The 20,589-nt window shown below is 49.6% G+C and overlaps 1 protein-coding gene across 1 annotated transcript; it reads left to right on the top strand.

Moving 5' to 3' along the window:
• Window positions 1-16,063: 16,063 nt before the first annotated feature.
• Window positions 16,064-19,477, top strand: AMER1 (APC membrane recruitment protein 1; the record flags this gene model as incomplete). The annotated part of the gene is made up of 1 exon (XM_080719594.1): window positions 16,064-19,477. One exon carries the CDS (start codon window positions 16,064-16,066, stop codon window positions 19,475-19,477), a length of 3,414 nt encoding a protein of 1,137 aa, XP_080575720.1.
• Between the last annotated feature and the right edge of the window lie 1,112 nt (window positions 19,478-20,589).

The following is a 20,589-nucleotide window of genomic DNA, read 5'->3' as shown; positions in this document are numbered from 1 at the left end:
ATACACAGCGGCACTCCTGTCTCAGCCTCCCAAATGCTGGGACTACAAGTGTGTGTCACCATGCCCAGCCAAAATTATAAGATATCTTAAGCTAATTCAGAGATCACAGTTTGGAGGGAAATGTGAGCAAGTGGCAAGCAACCAGAGGCACAAGGCAGTGGAGAAGCCTATGATGCAGGTGTTACTGGCAAAGAAAAGGATACTTCCAGATCAGGCCCAACAAATGAGAATCAGGATTTTGCAGAGCAGAAAAGTACAGCTCCAGGGGAACCTTACTATCCAGCCATCCAGATGGGGAACCTGAGATCAGAAAGAAGGGATTTAGCAAACAGGATTTTGCATGTTGGGCCAGCAGCAGCTCCCTTTTCCCTACTTCTTATTTAGACCTGGGACTAGGATTGTGGTCTGACATCCAGTGCTATTTTTTGTGGTTGTCAGAGATATGTAGAATGTCATAAAAGTCATTGAACAGCATGGAATATTTTAGAAAGAACTGAGTTGATCTGATAGAGCTTACCCCCTTTATGTGGAGAGGGTGTGATAGACATGAAAAAAAAAAAAAACTTGGCTAAGGTCTCACAGCAAGTCTGAGGCAGAACTGAAACCAGATCCCAGCCCCAGCAGTCACGTCCATTCCCGCGCTCCACACATGCAGAGGCAGCAGTCCACCTCTTATCAGTTCAGCAGCTGGATCTTTTCAAGGCAGACAGAACTCAGGGAGAGCAGCAGAGAATATTTCTGCAATGAAAAAAAAAATGGCTCGCATTGTTCTCTAATCCTTCCCCCTCTCCTCAACTTTAATCCACTTCCCCCTCCCTTTTTAGACATTCACAGAGTTTTAGGGCTGGGCCTGGTGGATATTCTTGAGTTAGTGGTAGAACTGGATTCTTTGTTGCCTCAGCTCACCTGGCCCTGGCAGCTACTAATGCCACTTAATGTCTTCGGGCTAGAGACCCAAGCTCAGCTGGCCCCAAGCCACATCCCGGACACAGCAGTGGGCAAGGCCAGTAGTGGGCAAGGCATCCTCACTCTGTCCTCAGCCTGACCTTCAGTTAGGGCCCAAACAAGACTTTTCTCTCAATACCCAGACATTTCAGAAAAAAGGATTTGCAACAAAGTCAGAATCACAATTAAATGGGGGGGGGCGCTCTAGAGACCTTAGGGATCACCTTTAAGTTCCATGGCAGGTGGGAAATTCAGGTGAAAGTCAAACTATGGAAACCGGTATTTATTTGCCCCAGAGTATAAAAGTGAAAGCAGCCTTGGAGGATGAGCATGGGGCTCTGGGTTCCAAATCTGCCTTGTTGTTGGCAGGCTGGGTAACCTTAGAAAAGCGCCTTTCCTTCTCTGAGTAGCAGCAGGCTGTTGGTAATGGGTGGAAGTTGGCCTATATGGTGCAGTCCCCAGGGCTCTGGTGTGTTGAAAAAGCAGATGAAGCTGGGTTGCAGGCGCTGCAGCTAGCATTCCTGGCAGGTGAGTCCCTCCTCTGTGTGTTCTGGGAATCACCAGCAGCGGTTCCTGTCTCTAAACAAAAGGATGGGCCAGCTAAGGTGCCAAGGGGCTCTGCAGTCCCCCCAAGTGCCTCAACTTCTTTGCCCCGCTTATCCCCACCGGCCTGGAGCCCAGAGGATAAATTGCAGGGTGGCTGCCAAGGAGCATTAGCGCCAATGCACCTCGACCACGGAAATGAGAGTGCGCGCAAAACCGAAACCGAGCTCCAGGGATCCCAAGAGCCCCATCCGGGCGGGACCGGCCCGCTGAGCTGGCTGTGTAGCCACGCCGCGACCCGCCCGGAGTGGGGGTGGGAGTGGGGAGCCCCAGCGAGGGGTTCAGCACCCTCTCCGCCCCCTGCCAACACCACGCCCGCGCTTATTTGCATTTAAAGAGAAATGTACCAAGGAAAACAGTGGGCGGGCTAGGGCATGCCTTCCCACCTTAGCGATTGGCCCACATGTCTGCCAATCAGGGCAAGGACGCCCCACCCTATGGCCCTGTAGTCCAGGGGGGGGAGGGGGAATGGGGGAGCTGCCTGGATCCTGGGGAAGGGGAGTCTGTGCAGGAGGTGGCTGGAGCCGCGGCGGCGGCGGCGGCTGGAGCAACGGTGGCGGCGCTCTTGGTCCCAGCAGCCGAGGCTCCAGCCCTGGCCAGGGCGGCGCAGCAGACAATAACCGGGCTGGGAGCCGGACCGGGCCGGGTAAGCGTTGCGCTTAGCCTGGAGCCCCCGCCTGCCGGCGGTCGGGTGCATTCCCGCGTGCTCCACTCGGGTCGCTTGGAGGAGGGCACTAAGGGCTAGGCTGGTCGGAGTCCGGGCCGCTCGCGGCTCTTCCTTAAAACCGGGTTTACGGACTTGTCCCGGGGGCCCAAGCCGCCGCGAGCCCCCCCCCCCTACCGCGAGGGCGATCACGGTTAGGGGTGGGGTGTGGTGGGGTGGGGAGGGGGGCGGGCGGGCCGGCCAGCTTGGGCCATGCCTCAGGGCTCTCGGGGGAGGAGGGGATGGGCCGGCACGTGCTGCCGCGCGGTCTCTGATGGGGCGCCGCCAGCCAGCACCCCAAGCAGTACATTTCTGTAGGCCGGGAGTTCCACAGCTTTGTTGTTACACATTTGCTGGAACAGCTGTGTTACGCGGGTACTGCTCAACCCCGCGGCCCTGCTGCGGCCCCTCCCCTCCGCTGCGCATCTCCTGCCTCTCCCTCCTCTCTGCAGACTAAGCCGGAGTGCTGGCTTGGGCCCGACTGAGACTGGCTTTGGCATGGATTAGGATGTTCACACTGCCCCCTTCTCAGGGGAGCTCACTTGGGCCTGTTCGCTCCCCACTTCCCTCTAGAACCTGAGTCCCGCGTCTCTAAGCAGCCGCACCCCCTCCTCCTGGGCCTCCGGGCGCATCTGGCGCTCGCCCCCGCCGGCAGGCGGGCCAGCAGCCGGGCTCTTGTTGGACCTTGGGTTAGAGCTGCAGTACAGGCTAGTCCTTCGGTTACAGCTGCAAGACCGCTTTGTCTATCCCTTCGCCTTGCCTCCTTCCCCCTTGGATGGCATCTGCCGCCTTTTTCTCTCTAGCCTCCAGTTTAAAAATAGCAATAGGCACAATTTGAGGGACTGGGGGGTTCCGTGCCCTAGGCCGAGGTGGTACTCTTTGTAGTAAGAAACACACCGTCTGTGCGTTTGTGGAGAGCTCGCGATGCAGCCAAACCCTACAACTTCGCAGTTACTTAAAATACCCAGCCCGCCAGGCCGCTGTCATTGTCTGCTGCAGACACCTCTGGCACTGGTGACCGCCAGAATGCCAGACTTCGCCTGGGCCCTTGGTGGCTAGGGGCTAAGCCGGCTAGACGCGCTGCAGCTCCCATCCCCACCTCGCATCTGGTGGGGCGGCATCTGGACTAGCCCCTCCAAGCCCTCCTCCTTCGTCTGGCCCGATATGTCAAGAGCTCTTCTTGGCAAGGCCTGCGGGGTCATGGGGAGCCTTGTCCTGCATACAAACACCTCCTTCTGCTGCTCTGGCCGTATGCATCAACAGTGTGGGTATGGGCAAGGTGGAGGACACTGCTGCCTTGGACTCCTCGGCCCCATCTCCAGGATTCCAGCAAGGCCCCCTTCCCAGTATAGCTCCCCTCCCAGGACTCCACCCACTGCATCCAGGTGTACCTCTGGCAATGGACTTTCTAGGCCTTCCTGAGAAACCAGGGGAGGGAGTGACAGAGGGGCTTGACTGGCCTTTCTCAGACCTTTGACCAACCTAGGAGAGTGGAGAACCCTGTGAGCACCCTGTGAGCAAAGCCTAGGCACCCATAAGGCAGGGCAGTGGGACCTTCTAACACCAACTAGGACTCCAGATACTACACTAAAGTCACCTCCTCCTACGTGGACCAGGCCCCAACACTAACTTCTACTTGTAATTGGGCACATTCGAACCCAGGACTGTGCCTACCCTCTACCTTCACCTCAGTCCAACAGCCACTGAATGTATTGGCTCTGTGTAACTCCCTCAACACCCAAACCTAGTATACACTTGTCCAAATCCTCTTCCCTGGCAGGCCGCAGTTCTTTGCCTACCTTCTTCCCTCTTGCCTTTCCTGCTTTTTGCCACCCATGATGACCTCTTCTTCCTCAGAATTCCTCCATGGTTGCCTGCATCTCTTGGGCATTTTCAGGCATAAATTATCATAGAAGGCAGACTATAATTAAGTCCCCGGCCTCCGGTTCGTCTCCCTGATATTGCGGGTATCTGGGTTCTCTTGGAACCTATCAGAGGAGTAAATGAAACCTGGATCTCAGCCAAAACCTTCACAAAGCCTAGCAATAATGGAGCAGTGGATGCATGCTCTAGAAAAACTTACTGTGTCTTTGTAGAGCTTTCCAGAAGATTTTACCTTTCCAACTTGTGTTTGTTCTGATCCATATGAAAATGACTAGAGAAATGATAACTAATGATTATGAAGAGGGATGAGTTGCAATTACAAGAATAAGTATTTTATGCTATATTTGCTCCGCTCAATGACAATTTCAGGGTCTGGACTGCTCAGACCCCAGACTTTGAATACCTGCTTCATTAGCCTAGATAGAGTAATATTGCTGTGAAGAGAGATGAGAGATGTCTATATGCAGGGGGATCATCCTGAGGAGTGCCAGACAGCAGAGGGATTTGGTAGGAAAAGAATAATCAAAATCGGGAACAGGAGAGGTGATTGGCAGGCAGAATGACAGAGGCCACAGAGCCTATTCTGGTTGAGATGGTATGGCTCAGACGTACAGACTCGGTGATGGAGGTCCCTAAATGCCAGGCCATGAGATGGCAATTTTAATCTTTTGGAGGGAGGAGGGCATTGAGGAATGTGGAATTGTTGAGGATGCTTTTTTGTGTGTATAAATATGCCATGATATTTATGCCATGATAAAAGTGGTATTTTTCAAAGGGTTTTAGAATGGGGTCTTAAAAAGGGTTTACAAGTCTGTTGCTTGTTGTGCAGATAAGACACTTCCCCTGGGGGCAGGCTATCTCCAAGGAGGGAAGTTTCACAATGTCAGCCTCTCTGGTCCTAGGGGGTAAGATGAAGAGGGAAACCTGTAATGAGGCCTGAGAAGTATCCTCCAAACCTCTGCTAAACCCATTACTCTCAGCTAGCTAGGCTTTTGGGGAGCACCAGACCCTTCTTCTTGCTTCTAGGACTCCTGAACCTTGGAAAGCTTCAAGGGCTTTCTTAAGGTCAGGAAGCTATTCAAGGGATAGGACACTAATTCCTGTGTAGTGGCACAGCCCATGTCCCACAGCATCCAGCAACTTCCACTCCATGTAGATCTTCTTAACCACCTCCCTCCTCTCGACTCCCTCATTCCCTAAGAGTGAGGGCAGGCTGAGTTATTGAGGGCTGCATCTGAAGAGCTCCTATTAATCTCTCATGTCTCTTGCCTCTTGGTGTGTCTGTAGCCTGTTGGGGTCTGGAAGTTGCCAGAGGAAAGGGAGTTGGAAGAAGTTGAAAGTCTAGTGATTTGCTCCTAGTACAGTGGAGGTGTTAAAAAAAATCTTCAAAAACTGTTACATTAACACTCTAGGCAAGTGTGTTTGGGAGAACAGCCCTACTCCACTAGTCCATGGGAATATGGGAATGAGAAAAATAGCAGCAAACCTGGCAGGTCATGGGCTTGCTTATTAGAATCAAAGAGGGGAAAAAGGTTTTCAGCTTTCTCATCTAACAGATTACCTAAGGCTTGAGGAGGGGGAGATGCCCAGTATCATTCTGTCAATTTTCCTGCCTGGATTCCCATCTAGGAAGATAAACTGGATAATATAGGTTAATCCCCCAGAGGAGATATTTTATTGCCTTCCTGTGTTACTCACATATATCACTACCAGGAAGTTCTTTCTCAGAGCTAATGTGAGCTTCTAATACTGCAGTTGAACCTTGTTGTGCTTGCATGTGTTCTAGTGTGTGTGTGTAGCTAAAATCAGTTGGCTACTATTGCTCTTCTAATTAGCAATCCACTGGAGATTTCACAGGCACAAAACATAAACTCCAACCCCAACTTCTGTTCTGCAAATTAATCACAGTCTTATCTCCTCTGCTTGGTCTTATTTTTCATACCTGCATATATATTAATGTATCTCAAGCAAAGCCGGCAGGGAAGCTAGAACCACTGTAGAAGTGCAGGTACCAGCTGGGTGAGAGTGCATTGCTCTACCACTTCTTCTTTTGGAATTATAAGGGAAAATATGGACAATGGAGAAAATTGCTAGAGAGAGCTTGGTGGGGTCAGAGGCAGCATGCTGGTACTTCTAGGGTCCTTTGCAATTCTTTGATCTGCATTTCTTACTTAGGGCCTTCTTTGTTTTCATCTCCTACACGTTTTCTCCTGGCTGGGCAATCAAGCAAAATCCAGCACTCCTTAAATCCCCCCTCCCATCTATGGGCCCTTTTTGCTCCGAGCTACAGCTCTTTTTAGGGAAGACAGAGCTGAGCCAAGCCAGTTGTAGCCCTCTTTCTCTCTAGATATATTTGAAATACTTAGAGTCAGGTCTAGTGCATTTTGAAAGAGTAAAATGTTAGGGCTACTATGAGGAATGAGGCTGGGCCACAATGCACACCTCAGTCTTACAGCAGTGGCCTGGGCCCAGCCAGCTAGGTACCCATGTCTTCCAGCAAAAACCTGACACCCAAAGTCAACCCAGCAGCTCTGATCTCATGCCTCCTCACTTGATGGCCACTAGAAAATTGGATGCAGTACCACCTCTCCCTCACCCTCTCAGGGCAGCCTGGGGTAATTGGATCCACTGGCACATCTTCATTTTCTAGATGAGTAAACTGAGGTTCAGAACACAGAAAGGGTCTACTTAACAATACATATAAGAATAAATTTAAATCTTCTTCCTCAGAGCACATTCGTTCTTATATTTCATCTGAGAGGGGTGGTAGGGAGTTGATGGAGATTGTATCTGTTTTCACCTTGGTGGACTATTGCTGACACAGTCGAAGCCTGTGTAGACATGGTACCCACCTCCAATATATTACTCTCTAAGGAGACTTGGGAATCTATGGCTGGAATAGCAAGCAGGTGGCTCCCAAAGCCCTGTGGAGGCTAGCTGGGTGGGGTTGGGGGTACCTCAGCAACGGAAGAAAACAGCTGGGGGCATCAAGAAGACTCACAGAACTTGGCCTGGTGGCACATGCCTATAATTCCAGTACTAGGAGGCTGAGACAAGAGGATGGCAGGTTTGAGGCCAGGCATAGCAACTTAGCAGGGCCCTTAGAAATTGAGTTCCTGTTTCAAATTTTTTAAAAATGGCTGAGGGTGTAGCTCAGAGGTAGAATGCCCATGAGTTCAACCTCCAGTAAAACAGAAGGAGGAGGAGGAGGAGGAGGAGGAGAAGGAGAAGGAGAATAGAAGGAGGAGGATTATTCTTGATCAGAGCTGAGGATATAGCTCAGTGTTAAAACATTTATTTTCACAGCATGCATGAGGCCCAGAGTGCCATCCCCAGCATCCCCCTTTCAGAATAAACAAAACAAAAACAAAAATGAATCATCAGGTAAGCCCATTTCTAGGGAATAACTCTGTGGGTGACAACATCTCCCAGAATGGAGAGATGCCCTGTGTATTTAGGGCTGAGACCAAGGGGCAGAGAAATGAGTCTGAAGAAACTGCATGGAGCATGTAGGGAAAGCGAGCTTTGAAGGTCAGACAAAGGGGTTTGGCCCTGGTCCTATAGGCAGTGCGGAATAATTTGGTAAGTAGGGGAGTGGTGCACTGAAATCAGGGTTGCAAGAAAATGAATCTGGCAAGGGTGTGCAGCAGGGATGACTTGGGAGGGGGAAGGCAAGGGGAGGGATTTCGGCGTTGCGGCAGGGAGGGACTAGAGGGAGCTCAGCTAAGAGGCTTGTGTCATCTTCAGAGGATGTGGGGTGGCAGCTAAGGAGCTGGAGAGGAGAAGGTGACAAGCAGCCCCATCACAAGGGCTCTTTGAAACATCTCCAAGCCTAGTGATGAATTTGCCTTTCCACTGATCATCTCTAATCCTTACTAAGATCCTGCATGGTAGGTAGCATTTTTTTTTTTCATTTTGACAAGGCATTTGAGTCTCAGAGAGGTTAAGCCACTTTGTCGAATCACACAGCCTTTAAGGGATGAAACCAGCATTCCAGTCCCAGGCTGACAGGCTGGCTGAATGATCACCATTGGAGCTCTTGCTGTGTGCTACAGGGAGTGACTGGAAGGGGAAGGCGTGTCCATTTGAGAGAGATAAATGGACAGAATAAGGCCTGCCAGGAGGAGTTAAGGAAGGCTGAGCATTTGAACAAGGCAGCTGAGGGGTTGTTGAGGGAATCAAGGCAGGGCAAAGAAAGCTGAGCTTGAGGTTTGTGTTGCATTTGGAGTTGGTTAAATGCCACCTAGAGAGGAGGTATCCCCATCAGGAAGACTGCAAATTAGATGGAGGTGGTTGCAGGGGTAACTAAGAGGGACTCTGTCAGCAGCCTCTACAGTTCTTCCAAAGGGCACAGAGCCAGGCAGTCCTTCCTTCAGGCCTTGAACAAAGAGATTGGTGAGCAGGCCTTTGCTCTGGGCTTCAAAAATGAATTCAAGTTCCAAATCATCTCAGCGACCATTCTCTTTATTTTATTTATTGCTGTTATCTTTGTGTGTATGGTACTGGGAATTGAACCCACAACACTCTGTTTCTGAACTACGTCTCCAGCCCTTTATAATTTTTTTGAAACAGGGTCTTGCCAAATTGCTCAGGCTGGCATCCAACCTGTGATCCTCCTGTCTCAGCCTCCCAGGAACTGGGATTGTAGATGTACAACTGCCACTGCCATTCTCTTTAAGTAGCTTAAATTATGCACCTTTGTTTGGATTCACAGGTTTCTTTTTGTACCTTTGTTGGGCCTCTCAAACTTATCTGCCAAGGAAACAGGGTAGGGAGACGAGTTCCACAGTTTGGGAGTAGTGGTGATAGCTTTGCTAATGAGGAGAGCAGCCACAGGCTGGGTTGGCAGCCATTGGATTCTAAAGTCAGCAGGCTTTCTGGAATGTGCTGGGTGGGGCCAAAACAGCAGCAGCCACTGAAGACTGGAAATGCTGCAGAGGAGACTCTGCTGGGCTGGTACAGGGTAGAGTGAGGGGGGAGATGATGGTTTGTGTGGAGCAGTGGACTGACATGAAATTGGGAATCCAGAGGCCTGGGAGATAGTATTAGCTCTGTCACCATACTACTGAGTGACCTTGGACAAGTCTTTTCTAGAGCCTGGGTACAGATTTCTTCTCAGAGACAAGCAGTTATCATCCCTACCAGGTTTGATTAATGGATTGCTGGAAGGGCAGATTTGGGGTGGGAGGTAGGGAATGTTTTGTGAACTGGTAGGTACCCTAACTGGGTGAAAGATGTCTGCTGATTTGCATTTCCTTTGATGCTGGTACTTTAAGCCAAGTTTAGAATTTCAACCTCTCTAACTTGGGCTAGAACACCTGACTAGTTTAAATTCCAGAGCCCTGAGCAAGTCACTGACTATTGGGGTGGGGGTTCTCTGAACATTAAAAGCTGGCTGAGTAAGCAAGTAAAGTCTCTTGTGGGATGACTGTACAGTCACCTTCATTTACCTTTTGAAAAAACTGAGTCCCAAGGAGATTTGAGACTTTACCCATAGAGCCATGGGAGTACCCTACTCAATCTGACAGAGATAGTACAACTGCTAGAAATTATTCTACCACAGTTGGAATAAGATATTCATAAAAGTTGTGATAATGTTAGGAGCTTCTGCTATGTAATGCATCTTCTTTAGTATTTCATATACGTTGGCTTTGCTGCTTACAATAGTCTTAAGAGGTAAGTACTCCCAATAGCTTCAACTTGCAGTTGAGGAAACTGAGGTGTGGATATGTGAAATAGCTTGCTGAGTTTCCCCGCAGCTGAGCAGAGCTGATTCCACTGCAGAACTGGCTAGATTTCCGGAGGGAGGAGACTCTCTGTCCTCAGGGCTCCTTCTTTAGCCTCCCTCCCCTAAGGTACAGAAAGCCAGGATGAGCCAAAGGTGGGCTTGCATCCAGGAAGACTGCTGGGACAGGCCTGGGGAGCTGCAGCTGGTCAAGGCCATGGCTCTGGAGCTGCTGTATGAAGCCATATGCTTTGCTTTCTTCCCCAACTCAGCCTTTCCTACATTGGCTAAGGCCTCAGGAAGCTAGATGGGAGCAGAATATGCAAGGCTTAGGCTGCAGCTGTTTCCTCCTCCCCAAGAAGGGTCTCTGGGGCAAGTTTCTGGCTGATCTCCGGCGTGTGTGCGTGGCGTGTGTGTGTGTGTGTGTGTGTGTGTGTGTGTGTGTGTATGTGTGTTTGGCACTGGAGATTGAACCAGGGATTATCTACCACTGAGCTAAACCCCAGGACTTTTTGTTTTTGATACAGGGCCTCGCTCAGTTGCTGAGAATCTTTGCTAGGTTGCTGATGCTGTCCTCAAACCGGCAGTTCATTTGTCTCAGCCTTCCAAGGACTGGATTAAATGAATGCCTATAGCCCCAGGCCCTGCCCTGCTTGTGTTTTGAGGGGTGGGGGGAAGGGAGAGGCTTTGCCCTAATAGCCAGTTTTATAATGGTCCAAGAATGACCTGCGGCTGGCCCTGGGAGCTGAGACAGCCTGAACATTTTCTATTACAACCTATTTACTGCCGTAACAGGAGCAGCACAAGTGGCCCCGATCAGGAACCACAGAGTAGCATGGGGAAGTTCCCTGAAACTTAGCACACTAAATGATAAACATGAGGGTTGAGGGGCCCTGAATTTGGCAGGACCACTTTCTTGGCAAGAACCTCAAGGGAAGCCAGTTCCAGCCCAGGAAGGTGCAGTGTCTGCCTCTTGCTGTTTCTTTTGCTTTCTGTGCCTCCTCTCCTAGTGAACTCTTGTGATCCTAAGCCAAGGCCACATAACCTGTTGAGGAAGGACAGCTTTTGGTCCTGGTTGGTTAGCAAGAAGTATAAAGAGGTGGGGTAGAGATAGGTAAGTGGGTATAGGTTAGGGTGTTGCCAGCTGTGGAAGGCCCCTGCCACCCTCCTTCCCAATTTCCTGGTGGATGTAGGTGATATAATATGAGTGGCTGTGGAGGGAACATGGCTCTGAAAAATGCAAGAGAGAGATTGTAAGAAATGCCATATTTTTTAGGCTGGTCCTTGCCAACAGAGATAACCCTGGGCCTGGTTATAAGGAGGGCCTGAACTAGGGAGACAGAATTTCCATCCCAGTAGCCACTACTCTATAAAATTCATCCACTTACGCACCATACACAGAGTATTTTAAAAACCATTCTTAGACACTGAGCGTGGTAGCACATGCTTGTAATCCTAGCATGTGGGAGGCTGAGATAGGAGCATCCAGGTTCGAGGACAGCTTCAGCTACTTAGTAAGGCCCTCTACAACTTAGTGAGACTCTTTAGAAATAAAGAATAAAAAATAGTAGCTCAGAGGTAGAATGCCCCTGGGTTCCATCCCCAGTACTGCAGGAAATAAAAAAAACTGCTGTTAGCTAGGCTTGGTGGTGCACTAATGTAATCCCAGTTCTTGGGAGGCTTAGACAGAAGGATTGCAGGTCAGCTGGGGCAATTTAGCAAGACCCTGTTTCACAATATCATAAAAACATTTATTCAATAAAAATATCTGGAGGTGTAGCTCAGAGGCAGAGTGCCTCTGAGTTCAAGAACTAGTACCACACACACACACACACACACACACACACACACACACACACACACACAAACTTGTTCTTAGCAAAAGATTTTGTATAGAGCCATACAGGTCTTTAAAATCTCTTATACCTTATTCCCCTCAGTGAGGTCCAAGAGTAGGTCCTTCATCTCCCCACAGTGAATGGGTTTCCTACATGAACAGCCTTTTATACACGGTCTCCTGATTTCTAGGAAACTGGGCTCTGACTTGGAAAGAAAGAATAATGACAGTAATATCAATATACTTTATTTGCACTGTACTTCACAATTTACAAAGTCCTTTTTGGTACCCATTAGGGCATTTAATCCTCGTACCACTACGATGGGACTGGGGGAAGGACATAGGTAGAGGAGCTATTTTGACCTCAAAATAGCTAACCCATACCTGAGGCTCAGTGATCTACCTTGTCTTGTATGTAGTCCCATGGCAGATAGGAGGCCCGCATGTTTTGGACTTGAGCCCTGTGGCACACGGCTCCTTCTGCAACACTGCCATTGCCTGTGACACGGAAAAGGACAAAAGTAGAGAACATGGACTGACCCCGTCCTTAGGACGCACAAGAGCTAAGGGAGCACAAGAGCAAGGGCAAGAGAAGGAGCTGCCAGACAGCTTGGGGTTTAAGGTTCTGGAAAGCAGTCCTCTTTGTCATTCAATTTGCTTAATCTCTTCCCAGGAACACCAGCCTCAAAACCAGCAGGAAAAGTTAGCTTTGGATTCACAAGGATGTCTAGGCCTAAAATGTTTTTCATTAGGCCCTTGGTTCTTCCTTTGAGGCCCAGCAACACTTTCTGGTCTCACCCATCCCTTATCCTAAATCATTGCCATTTGCACTCCCTCTTGTCTGACAAAGTCCAGGCTGAATGCTTCCTCCTCCACAAGTCAGACTTTTGGAGCCCAGGGAGTATGTTTCTGCTTTGCAGATTTATCCAGGACTATGCTAACAAAGTATGAAAATTGATATGGCACTGCCAGGTGCAATGTTGCATGCCAGTAATCCCAGTAATTGGGAGGCTGAGACCGGAGAATGGCAGGTTCAAGGCCAGCTTTGGCAATTAAGCTGGATCCTGTCTCAAAATAAAAAACGGTTAGGGACCTAGCTCCAGAACTGGAAAAAAAAAAGACCTACCCATCCTAAGAAATAACAGGGATTATTCTTTAAAGCCTGAATCATGTTATGCTTTCAGTTTCAGACTGAACACAATAGGCTCTCTCTGTTAATCCAGGAACCCTCTATATCAAGGGCTGGGGATCCCAGCACCCCTTCTTGATCTGCTCTGCTTCACTGAGCTCAGTGCCTGTCATTGAATGTTCAAGAGAGGTTCATTTTATGAATTCCACAGAGGGGAATACAATTTCCCAAACAACTCTGCTATCACCAGTCCCACTCCCAACACCATAATGACAACCCTGTCAGTAATTTCAGGGCTGAGGTGAAAACATCTGTGATGTGGAAAACACAGGATTTAGATAGGTGATAGAGTTCATATTCCCATTAGATCCTGAGGCAGAGAACTCTGGATGACTTTGTATGTATATATGATTGTGTGTGTTTGGGGGTGGGAGGCGGTCTCTATTGTGGCTCTGCTATAAGAGCTGGGTCCTGGCATCCCTTCTTGATCTTCTCTGCTGCATTAAATTAAATGTTGATTGGCAGAGCCCATTGGAACAGTCTGTCAAGATGCCACACAAAAAAACCCTAACTTGAGCAAATAGCAATATGGATCTCTACAGAAAGAGAATCAGATGGAATTTTTTTCCCTCTTTTCTTTTCTGGATTACCAGCCATTGACCTTTTTTTGTGTGTGGTGCTGGGAATTGAGCTCAGGGGGTCTTCTACTTCTTAGCTATACCCCCAAGCCTTTTAAAGTTTTAAAAATTTTATTTTGAAACAGGATCTTGCTACGTTGTCATATGCCTAAAACCTGTGATCCTCTTGTCTCAACCTCCCTAGTACTGGGATTACAGGCCTATGTCACCACGCCCAACCACAGAAATGAATATTAAAATTGGAGTAAAACAAAATGGGCATGATGGTGCATGTCTGTAATCCCAGGATTTGAAAGGCTAAGACAGGAGGATTGCAGGACTGAGACCAGCCTCAGCAATTTAGTGATCTCCTGTTTCAAAATAAAAAATAAAATAGGGCTAGGGTTATGTCTCAAAGGTAGAATGCCCCAGGATTCAATTCCCATTAACACACACATACACACACACACACACACACACACACACACACACACACAACTAGAGTAAGAAAATGGCTAGAGACCAGTGCAATGGTTCATGCCTGAAATCCCAGTACTTGGGAGGTTGAGATAGAGGATCTCAGGTTTGAAGCCAGCCTCAGCAACATGAGAGAGATTCTCAGCACCATAGTGAGACTGTTTCAACACAAATTACAAAAAAAAATGGCTGGGAGTGTAACTTGTAAGTAGACTAGCCCTGGGTCACTCCATGGTGTGTGTGTGTGTGTGTGTGTGTGTGTGTGTGTGTGTGTGTGTTATGTTTTTTACACATACACATATATCGTATATTCATTTCTGTGGTGTGCTCTTGATGGAAAGTTGGGTCGAACTGATGATTCAAGTGTCAAGCCAAGCAAGGTACCAGACACAAAAATTAATGCTTGGAAAATAGGTCTGAGAGCTTCAGGAGAGGTTCTTCTAATGAGATTAGGGACTGGAGTACAGCTGCCAGCATCTCTTCAGTCCTAGTGCTGTTTCACAGTCTGCTGCAGGTGAAATACGTGAGTCTTATTACCATAGCAACCAATCATGGGGCTGCTGTGCAGGCCAGCTGCTCCCAGGACTGGTGTGGTCTCTTGCTGTCTCGCTGTGGCTCTCTTACTTCCAGCCGCTGTTCTGCCTCCCCTTTCCACCCTAGATCCCTTTGTTTGCTGGTAGCTACCCTATGAGAAGGGTCAGGATGGTAAGCCACTCTCCAGCAAGGGGTCACTGGGTTTTCAGGCTAATTATTGCTCCAACTGTTGGCTGACTTTTGTAACTGGAAGACACCAGACATAATGTGAGATGGGAAGATGGGGAGGTATGTTGGTGTGGGTGGTGCATATTCCTTTTTATTCCATCTGTTGGCACTCGGGTTTTTGGAAGATTGGGAACTTAGCCCAGAAGGGTATTGTTTGTACCAGATTTATTTACTTAAATAACAGTTGAGAGCCTATCTCCTGGATCAGAAGCATGAATCACATAGGGCTGTGCCTTCAAGGGTCTAGAACAATGAGAGGAGAGTAGAGAAGAATACCTCTTGGTTCTAAAGTAGAATTGGGGGTTCCCACTTGTCAACATGAACATTAAACCTCCTCCCAGTAGGATAGTCAGTAGAAAGTCTAGCCAGGTGCGAGGGCTCATGCCTATAATCCTAGTACTGGGGGGTCAAGAGAGGAGTATCATAGGTTCGAGGCCAACTTCAGCAATTTAGTGAGATCCTTTCTCAAAATGAGAACAAAAAGAGCTAAAGTTGTAACTAACTAGTAGAAAGCCCTTAGGTTCAATCCTCAGTATTGCAAAAATACAAAAAAAATGCCTGACCTAGACCCACCCGAGAGGTATTTGTAGGTCTCTTGGATGGAGCATACTTAAGCCCAGAGAATACCTTTCCTGTGGCCATCACTTCATCTGAGCAAATCCTGCGCTACAGCCCTGGTCTGCTAATCTGGAAGATTCCTTCTTTGTTCTTCTGAAAGTCTGACCATGGTCCTGAGGACAATTTAGGGAGCCTGTGTATAGGTGAAACTGTACATTTACGTTTCTTCCCAGCCTCAGGCAAAAATGTTAGTGAGAGCTCGGGCTACTGTGAAATTGAGGCCTAGATCCAGTAGACCAAATGAGAACTTCTTTGAGCTGTTTTGCCAGATGAATCTGAAAATGTTTGTGATGTTAGAGTCTTCTCCCTCCTGCTTTTCCTGTCTCCCATGCCCTTCCCGCTTCAATAATCAATAATTCCTTTCATAGCCAATAGCACCACTGGTCCTTTCACACATCATTAGGTCCTCCTCTACAGTACTCCCCTGAGCTTAGGGTGGCCTGAGGGAGTGTAAGGGGGCAGCTGGTGACAACTGCCTGTTGCTTAGCATGGTGCTTCCCTGCCTTGGGGCCCAGAGGGGGTTGGTGAACCAAGCATATGGAGTGGATTAATGTTTTAACTATATTCTCTCTCATTTTCTTTCTGGTTCCACTCAAACATAGGACCATAGACACCTGTGAAAACAAATCCAGCCTTGGGTGCTTGCTCACTACTATCTCTCTCATCTCTTCCAGACCCCAGTGTGATACTGATGATGGTATAACAGTACCTGGAAGCCCAAGGCTGAATTCCAGCTGAACATACCTGAGTTGTCCTGGTCACCATGGAGACCCGAAAAGATGAAGCTGCTCAGACCAAGGGAGCAACAGCCTCTGGAGATACCCAGGAGCAGGGGACAGAGAAAGGAGCCAAGAACAAGACAGCTGAGGCAACAGAAGGGACAACATCAGAGCCACCCTCTTCTGGCCCAGGTAGGCTGAAGAAAACTGCCATGAAACTCTTTGGTGGCAAGAAGGGAATCTGTACTCTGCCTAGTTTCTTTGGAGGGGGACGAAGCAAAGGTTTTGGGAAAAGCAGCTCCAAGAAGGGTCTTAGCAAGAGCAAGACCCATGATGGCCTGAGTGAAGCAGCCCGTGGCTCTGAAGACACAGTCAGTGAAGGAACCGGCTGTTCCCTCCAGTTGCCTGAGTCACCCTGCCGATTTCCCAGCTCCCAGAGTGCCCATGGGGCTTTGGAGACAGGCTCCCGACATAAGGCATCTGTGGCTGGCTCCACCGAGAAAGTGGGGGCCGAGAAGGTGCCCTCTGTGCCCAAGCCAAAGAAAGGCCTAAAAGGCTTTTTTAGTAGTATCCGCCGTCACCGGAAAAGCAAAGTTGCTGGGGCTGAGCAAAGTGAGCCAAGTGCCAAGGGGCCTGAGGAGGCTGCAGCTAAATCTCAGGAGCATGTGAGCTCTGCCCCATCACCCTGCTCTGAGGAGACTTCCCCAGCCCCTACAAAGGAAAATTCCAAACCCCAGGATTCTTTAGGGCCAAAAATCTCTCTGGCATCTGAGCCTTCTACACCAGCTACTGACAAGGCAGCCCGTAAAAATTCAGAAAAGCCCACAGCGATCTGTGCCTCAGCACCTGTCCAGCCCAAGCCTGCCCCTGAAGTCAGTGGTCTAGAGGAGCCCCATAGCCCTGAAACTGGGGAGAAGGTGGTGGCAGGAGAAGTAAATCCACCAAATGGCCCTGCAGGGGATCAGCTGAGCCTCCTATTTGGGGATGTCACATCCTTGAAGAGCTTCGACTCCCTGACAGGTTGTGGTGACATTATAGCAGAACAGGACATGGACAGTATGACTGATAGCATGGCCTCTGGGGGCCAGAGGGCCAACCGCGATGGGACCAAGAGAAGTTCTTGCCTGGTGACCTATCAAGGTGGTGGGGAGGAGATGGCCTTGCCAGATGATGATGATGATGAAGAGGAAGAAGAAGAGGATGAAGAGGTGGAATTAGAAGAGGAAGAAGAGGAGGCCAAGGAGGAGGAAGAAGATGATGATTTAGAATACCTGTGGGCAGGTGCCCAGATGTACCCAAGGTCCAATCTGAATGTGAGCTACCATCCCACCACATCCCCAGGCCACCATGGCTATATGCTTCTTGACCCAGGTCGGTCTTATCCTGGCCTAGGCCCTGGGGAGCTTTTGACTCCTCAGAGCGATCAGCAAGAATCTGCTCCCAACAGTGATGAAGGTTATTATGATTCTACCACACCTGGATTTGAGGATGATTCGGGTGAGGCCTTGGGGCTCATCCGCAGGGATTGCCTACCTAGAGACAGCTATAGTGGAGATGCCCTCTATGAATTCTATGAGCCAGATGACAGCCTAGAGAACTCCCCACCTGGAGATGACTGCCTTTATGACCTCCACGGTTGCAACTCTGAGATGTTTGACCCCTTCTTAAACTTTGATCCCTTCTCTTCCTCGAGGCCACCTGGAGCAATGGAGACGGAAGAAGAACGGCTAGTGACCATCCAGAAACAGTTGTTGTACTGGGAACTTCGGCGGGAGCAGCTTGAGGCCCGGGAGGCCCGTGCTCGTGAAGCTCATGCCAGGGGGGCTCACACTAGAGAGGCCTATACCCGAGAGGCTCATGCCAGAGATGCCTATGCCCGAGAGGCCCACCCTCGGGAAACTCATGCCAGGGAGGCCCGAAACCGAGAAGCCCAGGCCCGAAAAGTTTGTGCTCAAGAGGCCCCAGTCCGAGAGGCCCAGTCCCGACAGGAAAAGCCCATCTTGGAGTATCAGATGAGGCCCTTAGGTCCATCGGTGATGGGTCTGGTGGCAGGGGCATCAGGAGCCTCCCAAACTTCCCACCGGGGAACCACCTCAGCTTTCCCTACCACTGCAAGTAGTGAGCCAGACTGGAGGGACTTCCGTCCTCTAGAGAAGCGTTTCGAGGGCACCTGCTCGAAGAAAGACCAGAGCACTTGCCTGATGCAACTCTTCCAGAGTGATGCCATGTTTGAGCCAGACATGCAAGAAGCAAATTTTGGAGGATCTCCCAGGAGGGCCTACCCAACTTACTCACCCCCCGAGGAGCCAGAGGAAGAGGAGGTAGGGAAGGAAGGGAATGCCACCGTGAGCTTCTCACAGGCCTTGGTAGAGTTCACAAGCAATGGAAACCTCTTCTCCAGTATGTCCTGCAGCTCTGACTCTGACTCATCCTTCACTCAAAACCTCCCTGAGCTGCCCCCCATGGTGACCTTTGACATTGCCGATGTGGAAAGGGATGGGGAAGGCAAGTGTGAGGAGAATCCTGAGTTCCACAATGATGAGGACCTCGCAGCCTCCTTGGAAGCTTTTGAGCTGGGCTACTACCACAAACATGCTGTCAATAACTACCGCAGCCGTTTCTACCAAGGCTTGCCCTGGGGTGTGAGTAGTCTTCCCCGGTATTTGGGACTACCTGGCATGCACCCTCGCCCTCCACCTGCTGCCATAGCCCTAAACAGGAGGAGCCGTTCTCTTGATACTGCAGAGACCCTGGAGCTGGAGCTCTCCAATGCTCACCTGGCCCAGGGCTACCTGGAGTCCGATGAACTCCAGGCCCAGCAGGAAGATTCAAATGAAGAAGACGAAGAGGAGGAAGAAGGCGAATGGGGCCGAGACAGTCCCCTGTCACTCTATACTGAACCCCCAGGTGCCTATGACTGGCCCACCTGGGCTCCCTGTCCTCCTCCAGTGGGGCCAGGCCCTGCGTGGATAAGCCCCGGCCAGTTAGATGGTCCTGCAAGCCAGTCTTCATATGGGCAGGTGACCTGTTGTGTGGCTCCCGTGCCCATGTCCGTGTCGCTGTCAGTGCCAGGGCCAGAGCCAAGAGTGCCCAGGGAATCAGGGCCACAGCCAGCTCGGCCTTCACACCTCCCTCTGCCCATGGGCCCTTGCTATAACCCCCAGCCTCAGGCCTCCCAGAGCATCAGGGCCAGGCCTCGAGATGTGCTGCTGCCTGTTGATGAGCCCAGTTGCTCCTCCAATTTTGGAGGGTTTGGCACCAATCCTCTGCCCCATGCTAAACCTGTGGGCATCACTCATGGCATTCCTCAGCTGCCCAGGGTTCGGCCTGAACACCCTCAGCCTCAAACTAGCCACTATGGGGCTTCCGGCCTTGACCTGTCAAAGGAGAGGTCCAAGCAAGGTGCCTCTGTCCCCACCAGCTACTCCACTGCCGTGAATGGAAACCTAACCAAGTAGTTTCCATGAATGGAAACCTAGCCACTCCATCAGTTCTGGAGTGGGGGCATGGGGCCTGAGCATGTGAATGGGGATCAGGGGTTGGACAGAGGGGTGGGATGGGGGTTGCTGTTTCACTTGAAAATCCCAAGGAAAACTCCTCTGAGTTTTCACCTTTGTTTCTCCCCTCTTCCCTCTTCTGCCACCTATGACCACCTTCAGCTCAAGTACATCTGCCCGGGGAGGCTGCTGCTGCTGTACTCCAATATTTGCTTTCGGGGGTTTCTTCTTGTGACCCAGGCAGTGTCTGGGATGCTATAATTTTGTGCCTATTCCAGTTGCCAAGTTAGTAAACATATATATATATATATATATATATATATATATATATATATATATAGCATGCATCCTTGACACAGGCTAAATTCTTAGTGTGCCCCCCACCTCCTAGTGAATGATAAACCACTGATGAGCAGTCAAGTCTGTACTGGCTCCCACTCAAGAGATGGGGGTTGCGGAGGGCTTGTTTGCTGTTTGCAATGTGAAGTTATGGTACAGATTCTCCCACCCCCATTCCTTTTGGCCTTGGCCTAGCTGCCACCATTATATTAGATGACTATAAGCTATTCGTCCCAGCTAGCTGTCCTTAGAGAGGATCAAGTAGCATATGTCTCACTGCCTGTTGCCATGGGCTTTGGCATCATAACCAGATGGGGGCCTTTTAACCTGGCCTGCAGTAGTTTAGTTTGAAGACAAAACACTAATCCCCATAATGGAGTGATTAAATTCATCCACTTGCAAGCAGAAGACAAAACTACGTTCTACCATGGACACTGCCATAGAGTGTTGAGCTCTGAAATGATAGGATTTTTTCTTTATTCTCTTAAGCCTGTGACTGCTTTAGTTGCAGACACTTTTGGTTTTTTTCTCTAAAGGACGTTTTCATAATCTCATCACAAAGAACACAGTCTTTTAATTGAGATAAAAGGAGAGAAGCAACCTAAATTAGGCTTGGCTTCGAGGGCTGGGGGATTTTGTGGGGTGCGTGGGAAGGCAGAAAAGGAAGGTCCATTTTCCCCAGCCAACAAGAGAGGAGATTTCAGTCTATAGTGTAGCTTAAAGCAACCCATCTT

This window comes from Muscardinus avellanarius (genome assembly GCF_963383645.1).
Source record: "Muscardinus avellanarius genome assembly, chromosome: X".
Taxonomy (NCBI): domain Eukaryota; kingdom Metazoa; phylum Chordata; class Mammalia; order Rodentia; family Gliridae; genus Muscardinus; species Muscardinus avellanarius.
This window is presented reverse-complemented; position numbering and strand designations above follow the sequence as displayed.